The 18,688-nt window shown below is 30.8% G+C and overlaps 1 protein-coding gene across 5 annotated transcripts in view; it reads right to left on the bottom strand.

Moving 5' to 3' along the window:
* Positions 1 to 2: 2 nt before the first annotated feature.
* The window catches only part of LOC126715970 (uncharacterized), a 94,321-nt gene continuing 75,635 nt past the window's right edge, over positions 3 to 18,688 (bottom strand). The window contains exons 1-9 of one of the 5 annotated variants that reach the window (XM_050416845.1): positions 7,164 to 7,285; positions 5,321 to 5,965; positions 5,110 to 5,187; positions 4,691 to 4,934; positions 3,663 to 3,762; positions 2,272 to 2,410; positions 1,480 to 1,902; positions 456 to 695; positions 3 to 339 (exon numbers count right to left, since the gene is read on the bottom strand). In XM_050416845.1, coding sequence (XP_050272802.1) covers positions 498 to 695; positions 1,480 to 1,902; positions 2,272 to 2,410; positions 3,663 to 3,762; positions 4,691 to 4,934; positions 5,110 to 5,187; positions 5,321 to 5,935 — 1,797 coding nt within the window. In that variant the 5' untranslated portion in view covers positions 5,936 to 5,965; positions 7,164 to 7,285 and the 3' untranslated portion in view covers positions 3 to 339; positions 456 to 497. Of the gene's footprint in view, positions 340 to 455; positions 696 to 1,479; positions 1,903 to 2,271; positions 2,411 to 3,662; positions 3,763 to 4,690; positions 4,935 to 5,109; positions 5,188 to 5,320; positions 5,971 to 7,163; positions 7,286 to 18,688 lie in introns of those variants that run through there. The other 4 variants (XM_050416847.1, XM_050416848.1, XM_050416850.1 and 1 more) reach the window with 4 other exon arrangements.

The raw sequence follows: 18,688 nt of genomic DNA, 5'->3' as shown, positions 1-18,688 counted from the left end.
CATTGCCATAAACCATTTGCAATCTAACTCATCATAAAACATAAACTGAAAATGTGCTTTTACAAGTTAGAATTGTCATTTGCAGATACACGGTGAAGAACCAAATTCTTGAATCTTGCTAGATCATGTACAATCTCACATGTAATATTATATCCCTCCAAGTAACTCCTGAAAACCATTACATTGATGACTCGAAACTACTTTTGAAATCATTTGACCAGCAGCTTTTGTGAGAGAAGTAATTCTAAAACAAGCGTCCAGCTGTGCATGCTCATTCTCCTTTGACACAGCATGCATCCTATAGTAAGTGCAAGGAGAAGTACACTTCAGCATCAAACACTGCAAAAAGGGCATCCATGTCATTCAGCAGTTTTTCAATTTCGCTTTGATCCTGTACTAGGTAATAACTATACAATAAAATATTTAGGAGTGTAAAATGGAAAACAAAACAACACCTCAGATCTACGCAACCAATGTACATGCATCAGAACAAGCACCTATTTCATGAAAGTTGCAATAGCTGCATGGATGGAACTAGTACGAGCAGAACGATGATGCTGATTCAGTGAATGGGGTCCACTCCAGACAGACTTATGGTTGTCAGGGAAGAGAATTCCGCATAAGTCCAAAAGCATGGGATTTTCTAGCTCGAGGTTCTTACACACTTTAGATTTTTTGTGCTTTTCTTGTAATTCCTGTGACAAAATCAAACTGTAAGTAAAACTTGCATATACAAGTGTCCAGCATTTAAAAGGTTCAGCATCTAAATTATGAAGTTCTAGTCCAGTGTAAGTTAATGAAACAAATACATAATTAAATAAAATTCAAATCTTTGGGTCTATCTTGAGCTCAAGTCTGTTTATAGCTTGAAGAAAGTTCCATTGCATCCTATGTGAAATTTTTGTGTCTTAACAACACCTCCCATATAAAACAAAAATTTTAATATTTCCTTTCACTACTAGGTCAAAGTAAATTAATTTTGAAAAAAAACTTTTGAGCCTGCTAAATTGCATGCATAGAATCTTAAATTCCAATTCAAAGTAAGATTATTGATATTTTACAGAAATGCCCACTTGACAAGGATATTTTATAGATATGCCTGCATTAAGATATCTATTTTCATAACTAAGGAAGGATTCCCCCCACAACAGAAATCTGGTGATCTAGCATTAATGTAAGGTACATTTAGCTAATAGCAAATACATCCTTATTTTTTAAGCATGCCTGATAAGCTCGAAGATTACCCAATAATTATAAGGCACATTCTGATATATATGCACCAACATTGAAATGATTTAATGATGATACCTCTTATAGTTTAATTCTGTACTTTTGAAATTACAGGTTAGTGGCAAGGTAAATTGGTGGTAAAATGAAGGAAAGCTATGCCATTCTCCATCATGAATTTGCAGAACAAGTTGTTATGTATATTTAAATTAAAGATCACACAATTGATGCCAAAACGATTATTCAAAATACCTTATGTTTCTGTTGTTGTGCTGCAGCAGTTTTGGCTTCCTGCCTCATTAATATATCCTCTTTCTGAGTATCAACTCGGACTCCAACTCCTGACTTCTCCACAATTCTTAGCTTAGGCTGTCTCTCATGCTCCTCCTCTGATCTATCACCAAACTGTGGCTGTTCTGGAGTTTCATTCTTGTGTTTCTTTTGAGTCTCTAACTCATTCTCTTCCTCCTCCTCCTCCTCCTCCTCTTCTTCTTCGTCTTCTTCCTCCTCTTCCTCCTCCCCTTGCTTCTCCTCCAAAGGACCATGCTGCTCCTCAGGAACATCCAATTTCACCTCATCTACTTTCTGTTGTACCTCAGCATCTGCATCTGGGTCTAGTGATTCATCATTTGATGATGAATCTTCAGCACTAGGACTTTCCACATGTTGACCATCCTTTAACAGCCAATGCAAAAAAAAGTTCATAATGTTATACAATAACTAAAATAATAATAATAATACATCTATTGAAAAAAAGAAAAAGAAAAACACAAAACTTTCATATATGTTGTCTCTGTTAAATTTTTCAAAAATCAGAAACCTAGTAGTCATAAAAGAGCATATCAGATCTGTCAAAAATATTTGATATCCCAAAAGTTGCTATTTCCTGGGATCCCTTTCAAAATATGTATACCTATACTGCGTGTATGTGTAATAAGTAAAAACTTCTCTACATCTACACATAACATTTGCAAGACTACAAAGTGAAAATCCAATCACAGTCAAGAAAAAGTTGGATTAAGTCATTAGTCAAACTCATTGTACCTCTTGCTGGGTCTCCTCAGTATAATTATTATCAGTAGCTCCTATATGGCCTTTTGCAAGACGAGCATTCTCCTCACGCTCCCTCCTACGACGCTTTAGAACACATATTGCACATAAACAATCATTTTTATGGCGCCTTCTGCAAATGAGAACTTCACAATATAAGAAAAGTTTTTGAACCATTTTTGTAAGAATAATAAGCCAAAACTCTCCAATGTGCATGTGAGCACACACAGAACTCTAATGATGCACACAGGCACCCGCACAGAATTCCAATGACACACAAACACACACACTCCTACTTAAGTTTCAAGCCACTCTTTTATAAAGTCACTATAAAAAGCAAATGAGAGCATCCAGAGATGCACCTGATATCACTGTCAAGCATCTTAAAGCAATTGTAAAAAATGATGACAATGATACCTGCTATGCTTCACAGTGCTTGTCACAAACCTTTACTTCTTCTTGGGGTTATCTCATTGGGATCACTTCTTGGTATTTTGACAATGAAAGTAATCACTCTCAAAATCCAGAGAAGTAAATCCCCAGTTCCCTTACTGAATTATCATTTTTAATTACATATATACACACACACACACATGTAATTTTTAGGAAAAAGTAATTACAGGAAAAATACACAAAAAAAAAAAAAAAAAAAAAACTAAATTCCTGTCCTCACACTATCCGTTGTCAAGAAGTGGCAAGCTTCTGGTGCAAACCACATTAAGCATAAAAAAGAGGTCCTATATGGGGCCTGCTGGCAACCCATGGGTCCTATTGTAGACGTCACACAATAATAAATTTCCTCTGGTTTTTTATAAATTAACAAAGTACTAACAGTCTAAAAAACATTAAAATCTGAAGATAAGGGGCACATTTGATAATTTTACTGATTCGAGTATTTTCCTTGAGTCTTATTTGGGTTATTCAGTATCTAAGTTAGTTGATGATTTGGTAGAAAGCTATGAGTTATCAATTGATTTTCAATTTGAACTAGGCTGACTGTAAATTATTATAAAGTGCTCCACTCCTTCAAATTTCCATCACTTATCTGAAATTCCTGTTCATTTGCTTTTGCAGAAATACAACCTAAAAAATACCAGAAATGATAGCCTTTATCAAATGTGCATCCTAACATTAACTCTGCTTTTCGCTCAATAAACCATATGATACCCATGCTGATGATTTTGGCTGTAGACAGGCCCTACAACCATAATTGTCAAAAAGACCCAAATATTATTTATTGCATTGTTCCATTACGATGTTTCTATGCTGCTATTTTACTACTTACTCCATATAGAAATTTACCCTTGGACGAGGGAGTATCTGGGGAGCATTCCCATATGAATATAATAGCAACTAAATACAAGAAGTTATAGGCATAAAAATACCCATGACGTTTTCCTGTCTTCTGCTTTGGTTGACTGCCTTTTACATGCACTTTTCCCTGACTGGACACAGAAACATCCTCCACTTGAATGCTTTCAGCCCCTAACACAATGGAAATAAATAATGCTCAGACTGCTGTCAGGAAAATGAGAGCTGGCATCTTTATACCAGCAATAAGGCAAGATGATTGCATAGTGGGCCGTTATTCAATATACATAACTTTTTTTTTGATAGATAGAATTTCAATCTATGATATCTGCTCCATGATGATTGCTCATTATTATCACACCAAGACACCAGTAGGCAAGGTTCAAACCCCAAATTTCTTATTTAATGACAAGAGACTTTACTATTTGAGCTAATTGAAACCCGCCAATATACATAACTCTAAAGTTCATATTAACTTGGCAAGCAAATAACTACATCACAACATAGTATGAAAAACGGATATCATATGCATCAGCAAGAACATATATGCATAAAAAAATCAGCAGAGGCTTACTGCAAGAAAAAAGTACCTATCAGCTGTGTGTGCAAACCTAGTCATAAACACTTTGCCTTAATCACCAACAGTTTTTCTTCTTCCTCACTTGATTTTCTTGACTCTCTGAATATTAAACTACAATTTTTAAACAATGCTCCTGTAAGCTTCCTGTGTACTTGAGTGTGCCCTTTTTGTAATAAAGCTTCTATTTATCCAAAAAGTCTAAGAACAACAACTTTAAGATCACTATTAAGGGATAGACCATGCAAGAAATTTGGACGCACATAATTCAACACATATTTCAAGGCAATTAGTTCCTGAATACCCAAGAGAAGGCAAAAATATTTAAAAAAAAAGGGCAGAATTTTTGCCAATGACCACAATCATAACACACATGATAAGGAAAACTCATCAATTGCATTGCTCGTCAAATTTTTATCTATATTCACTAGACTCACAGAATAAGGAATGCACAAACCAAATTCAGCTTGATGAAGAAAATTGAAAGGAATTAACTGGAAGAGAGCATAATCACAGAAGTCTTACCCTTAGTTCCCCATTGTTGTTCACTGTATAACCCAGCAGCTGTCCAATACTTCATAAAATTCTTCTTCACCCGCTTCATAAGGTCCAAAATATAGTCACCTTTATTGTTATACTTATTGCAGTTCTCCCAAATGTACTGTACATCCTTATAAACATCCTCCGAGTTCATATACTTCACACCATTTTCAAGATTGCCACATATCGTTCCAAAATCCATTGGTGTATCTATGACATCAAAGTAATCCTGGTTCCAAACAAACACCACCCACCCCAAGGGAAGAATTTTATTAGTCAAATAAAAGAGATAGGGTACAACAACATGATGGTATAACCTAAGAAATTACCATCCATTGTGGACTATAAATAATTTTAGTGTTTGACCCTAACTAAATACCGTATTTGTGCATATTCATACTTACGGGAATTCCCAGAGCTACAGGATCCACAGGGACATTGAAGGGTTCTGCTGCATCCATTTTCATTACCTTCTTTATCACCTGTGGAAGGATAAATGAAGACAAAGAATATGCTCATATGCAGATATTTAAAAAAGAAAATAGCAACAAGATGTTAAAAAGTTTGCATAATCAGAAGTTTAAACAAAGATTCATCTTAAACAATCCAACATACCGTCAAGCAATCATCAAGTTCTTGCTTACTAAATTGAGCATCCTGATGAGGTATCTTTAGCTCTTTCTGGTGTGGACTCTCACCCTGAGCAACAGCAGCACTACCACCACTTTGATAAACACTTGGATTACCCAAGATCATCGACGATTTAATCTTGATACTCCCAGCTTTCTTAGCTGGATTTCCTGAAACACCAATAGGCAATGAGTTTGCACTATCTTCCATTCTCTCCAGACCTACACCTTGCCTTTCAAAACCCATTTGCTGGCTACTCTTATCAGTGTCACTGTGCGTGGGTGCATCGGAAGAAGTATGTTGAGATTCCAACATCTTACTTGTCCTCAGTTTCACTTTCACACGCCCAACTGACTTTCCCATTGCCTTATCAATGGAACCATCGGGATTAATACTTGCAACATTGTACGGCTGGTCAGTCCCCGTTGAAGAAGGTGTATCAACCTCCATTCCAGATTCATATTTGTTATCATTCCCAAAACCATCCAAACCCGAATTATCTTCTGTATTTGCACTCACCAAATTTATGGATACCTCATTCTTACTCACCACAGGAGCCCCTTTTGGTTTTCCTTTCTTGTGCCCTCGCTTACGCTTCATATTCTAACCCCAAAAGTAATTTATTGTTTCCTACACTAACATCATCCAACAATAAGTTTCACTACAAAAATACTAGCATTCCATGTCACATTACAACAGGGCATAACCAGATTCTATATATATAAAGAAGTCCAAAGATTATGCATTCATTATACCTGCAATCAAGTAGTATGCATATTTTACCATTGGATTCCTAGCTCCAATTTCATAACCCAAAAAAGGAAAAGAAAAATTATTTTCTTCTATATCTTACATGCCACCAAACATTGAGCATCATTATAACAGTTGTCCTATTGATTAGTTGAGCAAAAACCAATTCTCTTGAAGTAAATTAAACCCAGATTATAAAAAGAAATAAGCTCAAAGATTACATATTCATTATACCTGCAATCAAATATTGTGCATATTTACCATTTAACCCCCAGCTCCAATTTCATAACCCAAAAAGGAAACAGAAAAGAAAATCTTCTAAATTACAAGCAACCAAACAAGGAGTTGAATTGAAAAATCTTCTCCTTTTAATTCATTTGAACAAAAAACTGATTCTTCAGAAGAAAACTAAACCCAGATTCTAAAAAATAACAATTTTCCAAGAAAATATATATATTTGACAGGATTCTTTTTTCTTTTTTCAAGAGAAGTTAAAATTCAATAAAGAAACTTTTCACACCACAAATTTAGAATATAGAACAAATTCTTAAACCCCCAAAACCCCAACCCCCCCCCCCCCCCCCCCCCCACAACCCACCCCCACAAAAAAAAAAAAAAAAAAAAAAAAAAAAAAAAACCAATGTGTAAATTTTTTCATTTAAAGAAGGAAAATTTAAAAAGAGATAAACTTTCGCTGAACCCACTTCATAAATCAATAAAATTATAACTTCTATAAAGTATAAACCCTTGGAAGTGAAAATTTTTTCTCCCAAGAAACTATTTTCCGTCAAAACAAACACGGAATAGAAAGCAGAGAAACCCTAAAAACGAGTCTGAAACATTTAAAAAAAAAAAGAATTAGATTTAGAATGATTATCATAAGATTCATAACTAATATGGGATTTGGGTTTTTATTAATGGTGAAGTAAATCTAAAATTTAAGTCTTTTTTAGATGTTATTGAAAAACCCGATTGGTCTGTCAGAAAACGAGAATGACAGGCGTTTGTTAATCAATTATCATATAACAAAAATTTACACAATATTGAGAGAGAGAGAGAGAGAAAAGAGTAAGAGTACCTCTGATAAATCTGAGCAACAACGTTGTTTGTGTTTACCAAAAAAAAAAAACGACGTTGTTTGTGTTTTGATGAGTGTTTTTTTTTATATATAAATGTTTTGGAGCGGGAGTTAGAGAGAGTTTTCACTTAACACGAACGGGAGACAAAAAGTCACTTATAGTGACGTTTTAAATACAAAATTGAGAAATAATAATAATAATAATAAAACCTCGCAAAATATAATAATAATAGTAATAGTTAAAAGTAGGTTTAATTAGCACTTTGATTCCAAACTAGGAGTGTTCATGGGTTAGATCGATTAGATTTCTGCTCAACCTATACTAATTTGATCATATCAAGTGAAAGGGAACAAAACTTAGGGTACGTTTGGTACACTGAATGTAGATTACATTAGGAATATTAATTTTTATTACTGGGAATAGAAGACATTGTAATGGAATAACAATTACTATTCATAAGTTTGGTTGTTATATATGGAAAGCTTGTAAAAGATGATGTATAAGGAAACTTTATATTTTTGGAAATATATTAATTTTAAAACCTATTATATAGACTAAGGAATAACTATTACATCCATTTTAAAGAGGAATAAATATTCTTCAATTTAAAGAATAGTCATTCCAATGTAATAACTAATCCATGTAATAAAGATGCAACCAAATGATCGAATTGCTATTACACATGAATAACTATTCCATTACAGGAGCTATTACAGCATACCAAATGTACCCTTACTATTAATTAATTAGAAACAACATCTTGACCCTGCAATTCTTCTTGTATGGTAGATAGATTTGGTCAAAATCGATTAATGATGAAAATAAAGAGTAGAAGCAATGGGAAGAGACAGAGATTGGTTTCCTCAAGATTTGGTTGAAGATCTTAAATTCTTTGCCAGATCTAGTTGGAGAACACCATATCTCCGCTATATATGGGTAGAGAAATCGTGAGAAACACAACTAGGTTTGAATGAGTTGATTTTGTTGGATTCCTAAGTGGGGAAACCGACACTCGGCCCGTTTGAGGGGGGTTTTGAAACATTAGAACTGTCATCGTTTGCTACTTGCCTTGCCATTGAAACCACTAGAATCCTAGTGGGTCGGCTCAAGCCAAGTAGGTTAGTTGGTTTAGCAGGTCCTTGGAAAATTTGATTCTTAATGTTTACCTAACATGTTAATTTACTTCCTACCCTTTTGGTATTGTTTCAAAATAGTTGTTGCAAATGTTTTTTTTTTTTTTTTTTTTTGATAAAGAATAGTTGATGCAAGTTGCAACTACATATGTGTCAATTCTCTCTTTTATTTGCTCAAAAAAGACAACTTCATGGAAAATATGGGCCTTAGAATTTGATCATTCTCAACGTAACATTCTTTCCGCTACCATTATCGGTGCCAATGCCCGGCCCAAGTCATCACTCATCCTTCAGACCCATGATTTTATTCTTCTTCTTTCTTTGCGTTGCCTTTGCATAACTGTAATTTTTCAACTAGTTGGAACTTGGAACATTGGTGTGGGCTTAACGAGATAAGTACTTCAAATGTCATGATTCTCTCTACCCCATCATTTTTTTACTTTTTTTTCTATAATAATAATAATAAAAATCTATAAATTAAGTACTATTATTATTTTTAATGACAATGGGTTGGTCTCATGTCCTCATTTACTTAAAATTATTACATATACTAGCTAGTATATTATATCTTTCTTTCACGCAAATGTTAATCTTATACATGATACTTACATATAAAATTCACCTTTATGTAAAAGAAAAAAAAGTAGTACATTGAGTACATCGAATAATCTCATCATAATTTTGATATCAAGGAGTGTAATATTTAGTTTGCTTAGGAGGTCCACCGCTTAATGTTATTAGAACTTAGAAGCATAGTGGGGGGTTGTGTTCGAGTTAGTGCTTAATTCACATAATAAAAGGTCTTAAATGGTGAGATCCAAAATGATACGAGAGAAATCATCAATGTCCCATGAGAGTAATTTTCCTTATTTATTTATTTTTTATTATTTATATTTTTTGGTGGGGCTATGTTATCAAGAATTATCAACTGACAACTCCACGCACAAACAAAATATAAATTTATTTTTTTTGAAGTTGTTTTATTCCCTGAAATTCATTTCAACATGACCACGTAAGTTGCTTTATTTATAGTTTCATTTGCTCATTATTTATCCATAGTGGCAACAGCATTTGGTGTTGGTAAGATCGGGATAGCAACCGGGAAAACGAAGTGATTTATGTGCACTAGTGCAGGCTTCTTCACATCTCTCATCTGTACAGGGAGCAGCAATAGTGATGAAATCTCTGCATGGTCCAACGAGGCCCTGTCCGAACGTAGGACCTGTTTTCAAAACCAAGTAAAAATGGAAACCCATTAGACATGTACACTAGTGTTTTCAAATTCTACACAAATATAGAGCAAATGAAGATTTACGCAGTCTATGTACCATACCATTATGGTGTGTTTGAATGACCAGATTTGAGTGATTAAAATCCAAATATCTTGTTTGGATAATTTACAAAGGGTTGAGAATTTGGATTTGGCAAATTTGCTAAGAATTTTAAACTTTAAAATTCTTGAATTTGAAATAACTTCTAAACCTATAGAATTTTAGAAATCCATATATATGACATATGTAAATATTTATGGATTTGGAATTAAGGCATTTCAAATTCTTCACTTTAAAATTCAAATCCAAATCTAAATTCAAGTATCCAAATGCAATCTTAGTGAATTTCACAATAAGCTAAATAGATAAAAGTAGCATATTTTTGAACATTGGATCTCATGGAAAGACAAGGAGGTGCCAACCAAATGACAAATTATACTTTCTACCACTATGACAAATAAGCACAATGAAAAAAAAAAAAAAAAATTGGATAGCTTTGAAGGAAAAGAAAAGAAAAAAATACTGTGACATATTTACAGTTAAAACATTCTTAACTATTTAAATAGGACGTATGTTTTTTTTTTTTTTTTTTTGAGTAATCAATGATTATATATAGATGAAAAATATTTTACACCCCAAACTTCAAATTAGAAGTAACTTCGTTTGTTCTCAGCCAAAAAAAAAGAAAAAAAAGAAAAAAAAAAAGGAACTTCGTTTGTTAAAACGAGAGGAAGTGATAATCGACTTACTACTACTTGAAAAAACTATTAGAAACACCATGAACAAAGCGAAAGGCGAAAAGCACTTCATCTTAAGCAAGAAATGGACCTCGGTATTATGCAGATTTTCAAATTTCAACTCCAAGAAACTTGTTATTTATAAGCCAATGCTAATATTTAAGCCAAATAAGTAATACTTATGAATTTTTCCAAATTAGGCAAATCGAATTATTATAATTTGATTTGGCTAATCCGATCTAAATCTAACATGATATATGTAAATTGACAAATCTTATCTAATCTAATTGACTAACAAAGTAGATGAATCTAAATATGAAAAGGAAATTAAAGTCCTAATCTTATGCGACCTATCCTAATGTTGGACAAGGTAAAAAGTGTTTAAAAGGGGGTTAAAGCCTTTATTTTTATTTTTATTGAAATTACCATATGTTTGGCAATTTTTCTGAAGAGTTTTAAGAGGTCTTTAATAGCTGAAAACAATTTTAAGATTAAAGTTGAAAATGAAGAAATTATAACTAAGCTTTATAATTTACTATTCATGATTTATATATCCAAAACTTTGTGGCACTATTAACTATCCTTTACGAAACATTTAAACACTAGGAAAATTCTTAGTTTACATTGTACTAGCAATATAAGATTTACATTATTAGTTTCTTTGTTTTAAATAGTCCCCTCTTTTATTCTATTGCAACTTCTAAATTATTATATGAAGATCTTTAAGCTTTTCATAAAATTAGAGTCACGGATCTCCATACACATTGCCAAGATAAAGACCAAAAAAAAAAAAAAACTCTTTTTTTAGTGTCTAAATTTTTAGTACTCAAGAGAGTAAGCATCCATTCTCTTACATAATTTTGGATTAAAATTACAATAGGGTCCATTATTTATATGAGAGAATGGAGCATTACTCCTTGAGAATTGATTCCTGGTTGTTAGAGATATTATAGAATTTTTTACATAAACTTTACAAATTAAAGTGTCACCAATTTCAAAAAAGTAATTCAAACCATCACTCATTATTTTATTTAAGTAACATTAATCATATTATTGCCCCATCAATTTGTAAATTTTTTGTAATAAAATTTGCAGTAATTTTAGCACTTTTCTATTTTAAGCAAGTGTTTTGCCATTAATAAAGGTACGTTTGGTACGCTGTAATAGTTCCTGTAATGAAATAGTTATTCATGTGTAATATCAATTCGGTCATTTGGTTACATCTTTATTACATGGATTAGTTATTACATTGGAATAATTATTTTTTAAATTGAAGAATAGTCATTCCTCTTTAAAATAGATGTAATAACTATTACTTAGTGCATATAATAGGTTTTAAAATTAATATATTTCTAAAAATATAAAGTTTCCTTATACATCATCTTTTACAAGCTTTCCATATGTAACAACCAAACTTATGAATAGTAATAGTTATTCCATTATAATGTCATCTATTCCCAATAATAAAGATTACTATTCCTAATATAATCTACATTCAGTATATTAAACATACCCTAAATTATCAACAGAAAACTCAATTCATAAACAAAAAAAAAATATATATATATATATATATATTTTTTTTTTTTTAAGAAAAGATTCTTTTATTTATATGAACTTTTTTCATTCCATGATATTAATTTCATGCTACTTTTAAGGGCCGCAGCAGCAAGTGAAATATCCGTATGGCTGTGCAATGCAAGGAACAATGGTTAGGTTGCATACTTGCATTGATCGTAGAACGTATGACTTATTTTCAAAATCAAGGGTACGTTTGGTACACTGAATGTGAATTACAACAGAAATGGTAATGGAATAACTAAACCTATTCATTAGTTTGGTTGTGAGTTATAACATTAGAATAAATTTTATGATCTATTTTAGGAAATATCTCATTCATACAATTATATTTCTTAGAAAATAATATATTTTAAATTTTAGAGAGATGAGTTATTTTTTGATGATTTTTTATTTCCATAATTGTTAGGTGGATATGGAAAGTTTATTTATTTGGAAATATATTAATGTTAGAAATTATTACATTTACTAAGGAATGACTATTTCCTTATAAGGAATGATAGCTATTAAATTATTAAATAATAGCTATTTATAAGGAATGACTATTTCCTGTAATAAAAATATAACCAAACTATTGAATAGCTAAACCATAGGCATAGCTGTTACATTACAGTGCCTATTACAATTTACCAAACGTGCCCTATGTAGAAAAGTAAAAACCCATTAGTCAGATATGTAAAAATGTAATACACCCACGTTTTCAAATTCCTGACTAAAATATAGCAAAGGAAGACTTTTATACGTAGGGTTTGTATTAGACCATTAGTTAATTTAACAATTACCCAAGCAGCGGATAGTAGCATATTCTAAGAAAGATTTAGGGTTGCATTATAGGTCTTACTTGACTATAATTTTATAAATCCAAACTTTAATTCACTTTTTATTGTAATTTACCAAACTATATATATGTGTGTGTGTGAGAGACCAAATCCCAATCTCTCTCTTCTTCTTTATATCTAGGAGGTTGATTACTCTTGAAGCAATCTTCACCATCTTCATCAATTTACTTCTTTGAATTGGCAAGATCTTACAACTATCTGGGATTAAAACGATGGTCGAACTAGTAACGTCATAATTAATTTGATAAATAATTTTAAAAATTTTAAAGGTGTAAAAAATTGGTTAATAATTATGTGTATACCTTTGATAATATTAATAATGTAAATAATCATTTAAGTGTATATTTTTAATAATGTAAATAATCATTTAAGTGTATATTTTTAATAATGTAAATAATTTAAACTTTTTAGAAATATACTTCTAATTCTAGATTTTCTTTCCCACAAGCATTAAATGATTGTTTTGCTGTCTCCTTAAATTCCCCCTCTCCATAATTTTTTTTTTCCAACAAGCATTAAATAGCTAGTATTTTGAAAATGTTCACAACATTTTCAAAACACTTTTACAACAAATCTTAAGTGATAGATTGTTACTCGTGGACAACAAAGTAATTTCAGTGGTAAGTTCTGAATTAGAACTAATAACAACTTATCATTTAGGATTTATTGTGAAAAATGTTGTGGATATAGTAATTTTCAAAAAATACAACTTAAAATCAGGTGGTGCCACATTAAAGATTAAACTGCATAAATATCATGAATCATGATACCTAAAATAAAATAATAAATGTTCTACATATAAAATAGAGTAATTATAAAATGTTCCTAGAGTACTTTAAATGTTCTGCATATAAAATAGAGTAATTAAATAGACTACTCCCGGAGTACTTTAAATGCATACTCCCTCATTTTATAAAATAGTAGATTCCACTAATTAAATTCATGGTGAGACTCACAATTAATGTGGGAGGCAAAGTACGTATTTATAGTACTCCTAAAATATTCAATAATTTTCCTTAAAATAATGTTATATATGTTTCTAATAATTTACCACAATGCATCCTTGACATAATAGTCACCCTAAAAGTAAAAAGTTCTTGTGGGGTGTGAGGGGGCAAGGGCTAGGGTTCAAATCTCTTAGAGAGAAATTCATACACATACTTAGGGCATGTTTGGTAGATTGTAATAGGTACAGTAATGTATTAGTTATTTTTATGATTTAGCTATTCTTTAATTTGGTAGTGTTTTTATTATAAGGAATGATCATTCTATATCAATAGCTATTCTTCAAAATGAGAAAAAACTAGTCATCTCTAAAATGGTTATATTAGTTATTTCTTAGTAGGTGCAATAATTTCTAAAATTAATATATTTTCAAAAAAAAAAAAAACTTTCAATATTTATGTAACAATTATAAAAAAAAACACATATTTGTCTCAAATTTTAAAAAATAACCATTTATGGAAATATAATTGTATGAGTAAGATAGTTCCTAAAATAAATCTTAAATTTTATTTTAATCTTATAACTCAGAACCAAATTTATGAATAGATTTTCCTCTAAAAAAAAAAAAAAAACTTATGAATAGATTTAGTTATTACATTACAATACATTATATTCTTAATAATAAAAATTACTACAATTCCTGTTGTAATCCTCGTTCAGTGTACCAAACATACCCTTAGATTAGACTAGAGTAAAATTTTTATCTTGTATAATATATATATATATATATATATATATATGTGTGTTTTTTTTTTTTTTTTTGCTTTTAATGCATCAATGTGATTTCCTAATAAATGAACCTCATTAATTAAATAACACCTAAATAAATGGGAGTAATTTAATGAATAAATGAGCCTCATTTCATTCAATATGAATTTTCTTTTGAAATTGTTTTTTATTCCTTGAAATTCATTTCAACATGACTACATAACTCATAAGGTAGCATTTCCAAGTCTACTTAGTTTCATTTGTTCCTTATATAGCCGCAACAGCAAGCGGTGTTGGAAATGCAATTAGGATATAAAATATGTTGATGTGCTTTTTTGCAGGCTGTGATACAGTTATCCGTTGTACAGGGAGGAGCAACAGTGACTTTTCCAAAGCACTGTTGAGAGTAGGCCTCTCCAAACGTAGGATCTGTTTTCAAAACCAAGTAAAAAGGAAACCCATTAGACATGTACACTCATGTTTTCAAAATTCCAGACAGATGCATAGCAAATGAAGATTTATGCAGTCTATGTACTATACCATTATGGTGTGTTTGAATGGCAAGATTTGGTTGATTTGGTCAGAATTCCAGAAAAATATATAGCAATGAAAATTTATGCAGTCTATGTACTATACCATTATGGTGTATTTGAATGGCAGGATTTGGTTGAATGGCAGGATTTGGTTGACTAAAATTCAAATACTTAGTTTGCATAATTTAAAAAGGGTTGAGGATTTGGATTTGACAAATCCTCCAAGAATTTTAAATTTTAAAATTCTTGAATTTGAAACAACTTCTAAACCTATAGAATTTTAGAAATCCATATGACATACTTGAATATTTATAATTTGGAATTAAGGTATTTCAAATCCTTCATTTTAAAATTCAAATCTAAATTCAAGTATCCAAATGACAAATTATACTTTCTACCACACTGACAAATAAGCACAATGAAAAATATTGGATAGCTTTGAAGAAAAAGAAAAACTAGGACGTGTATACAGTTAGAACATTATTAACTATTTAAATAGGAGGTAATTTTTTTTTTTTTTTTTTAAATTGAGTTATCAATGATTATATATAGATTAAATATATTTAACACCCCAAACTTCAAAATTAGAAGGAACTTCACTGGTTAAAACGAGAGGAAGTAAGAATCGACTTACCACTTTAAAAAACTACCCATGAACAGAGCGAAAGGCGAAAAACACTTCATCTTAAGCAAGAAATGCACCTTGGTATTATGCAGACTTTCAAGTTTCAACACCAACAGTCTCGTTATTTATAAGCCAATGCTAATTTAAGCCATATAAGTAATACTTATGAATTTTGCCAAATTAGTTAAGGCAAATCTAATCTAAATCTAACGTGATATATGTAAAGTTGACAAATCTTATCTAATCTACTGACAAAGTAGACAAATCTAAAGATGAAAAAGGAAATTAAAGTCTTAATCTTATGAAGTGTTTAAAGGGGGGTTAAAGCCTTTTTATTTATTTATTGAAATTACCACATGTTTGGAAATTTTACTAAAGTGCTTTAGGGGGTCTTTAAAAGTTGAAAACAATCTTAAGATTATAGTTGAAAATTGAAGAAATTAGAACTAAGCTTTGAAATACTATTTATATTTTATTTTTATTATTATGCATTTTATTAGTTTTTCTATCGTTCATGATTTATAGATCCAAAACTTTGTTGCACTATTAACTATCCTTTGCCAAACACTTAATCGATAGGAAAATTCTTAGTTTACATTGTACTTGCAATATAAGATTTACTTTCTTAGTTTTTGTTGTTTTAAACAATCCCCCTTTCTTTTTTATTGCAATCTCTGAATTATATTATATGAGATCCCACAACTTTCTGGGTTTGACCCCCCAAAAAAAAGGTGTTAAAAACACTTTAAATGCCCATTTGGTTTTGCTTTTGGAGAGAGAGAGAGAGCCATTCTCCATGCTCCGAAAGTACCTAAAAATTACTCGAGAGAGAAAGAAAGGGGTGGGGTTAAAGTTAAAACTCTTTTAATTGAGCTTACAAAAATATTTGACAATTTCGCTAAGAAGATTTAAGAGGATCCTTAAAGCTGAAAATTCTTCTAAGGTTAAAGTTGAAATTTAGAGATTTTAGGATGAAACTTTATGATTCACTATTCATGATTTATAAATTCCAAACTTTAATTCACTATTCATTATAATTTGCTAAATGCGGAAAACAAATATCTTTTCTGTTATAGCTTCATTTCAAAAAAGCTTTACTACTAAATTAAGCTCAAAGGTTAAGATTCTACTTTCCACAAAAATGCCCAATAAGCAAGAAGAAGGCTAATGGAAAGCCTTGAAAAAAAAAAACATATAGAACCATAACATATTTACACTCCAAACATTTTGGTTCTTTTTTTTAATTATTTTTATAAGCATTTTGGTTCTTGTTTGTTAAATGGAAGGTCTATTTCTAAAATGGAGTCATCCAAAATCATATATGGACTATAATATATTAACACCCAAAACTCCAAAAACATAAGTAACTTGACTTACCAAAATGAGTGAGAAACGAATTTCCACTTAAAAAACTAAGACCAACAACATAAGCAAAGGGGAAGTAAAAAAACACTTCATCTTAAATAAGAAAAATGCACCTCAGTATTTTACTGACTATCAACCTCAGCAATCTTGCTACTTTTTTTTTTTTTTTTTTTTGGGTAATTGTTTATTGCGGGGGATAGAACCCCACACTAACGGTTACAAGTGGAACTGGGTATCACTAGGCTACAAGGCCCAGTGGTCAACAATCTTGCTATTTATAAGGCAGTAATAACTAATAATGTATGTCATCATATAAGTAATTCATATAAATTTTACCTAATTAGACAAATTTAATATTTTTTTTTTAGAAACAGACAAATCTAATATTTATATATACACACAGATACAAGTAGAAATAAATGTTGAGGCGTTGCCATTTGTGATTTGCATATTTGGAGTTGGAGGTTCGAATGCTTGACAAGTAGCAGCTACTTGTCAAGCACTGGAACCTCCAAATACGGCAAGTGGCAAAGTATATATATTATCATATTAGCATCACTCTTGAAAAATTTTGCTACTTGTCAATGTCAAGTACGGGAAGCTCCAAATATGCCAAATGGTACATTGCTAGACTCTCAATTCTACTTAATTTATATGAGTGATGGTAGAGATACTAAAATTTTTACTATATTAAACTTACAAACCGATGATGTGTTACTAGTCATTAAAAGGTAATTCATATATTTATTTAATTATTTTTTGAAGTGACATCGATCACAGTGCTTGCTTGACATGCTTTCCTCTTTATATCTATCCACCAAAAGATTTGTTTCAACCCATTTATCAAGTAGAATGGCATTTTCATTCTCAATCCTTCTTAACCTCTTTTGGAATATTTTAGCTTGATTTTGCCAATTCTCTAAAAATATATAAACTCATTCCATACCAAAAAATTAATATTTGGCCTGCACGCATAATTAATAAACTCCATACACATGAACTAAGTGTCAATTAGTTGAGTTTTATAACTCAACTAATTGACACTTTCTAGTGTTTCAAATGTAAACATCTGGCGTTTAAACCTCCGCTCCTCTTATAACTATCCAATTATCAAAAAAGAAGAGAAAAAAAAAAAAAAAAAAAAAAAACCCTATGTTTATGACATTTACATTAAACCCTAACTCATAAAGGGATATAAACTTATTCCATACTAAAAAAAAATCAATATTTGGCCTGCACGCATAATTAATAAACCCCATACACATGAACTAAGATGCATCAAGCCCAAAAACCAATAACTAATCACAAAGTTGGGGAAAGGCTGTTGAAGAATACCTAAGATAATGTTTCTTCTTAGATTATTTGAAGAATTAATGTTGCTAATAACATTAGGAATAGAATTTTGTGTTGAAATTGGAGAGTGGTCGTGTCTTAGTAAGCATAAAAAACTTAAGAAAAAAGAAAAAACATAGGAAAAAGAAACTAAAAAAATGTACACCCCTTTATATTTTTTATTTTTTCCCAAATAATATCGTGCTTCTTAAATTTTCATATATTTTAGTAAAACTATTTAGACATGATGTTGCTTAAATATTTTTCAACAAGGGTTGGAATTGCTAAAAATAGTTGTCTGATTAAAAATATTTTGTTATTAAAAAAAAAAAAAGGCAAATCGAAAAAAAAAATAAATAAATACTGTCATGACGGTTGTAAAAATCTGAGAAAAAGAT

Source organism: Quercus robur, chromosome 2 (genome assembly GCF_932294415.1).
Source record: "Quercus robur chromosome 2, dhQueRobu3.1, whole genome shotgun sequence".
Taxonomy (NCBI): Eukaryota; Viridiplantae; Streptophyta; class Magnoliopsida; order Fagales; family Fagaceae; genus Quercus; species Quercus robur.
This window is presented reverse-complemented; position numbering and strand designations above follow the sequence as displayed.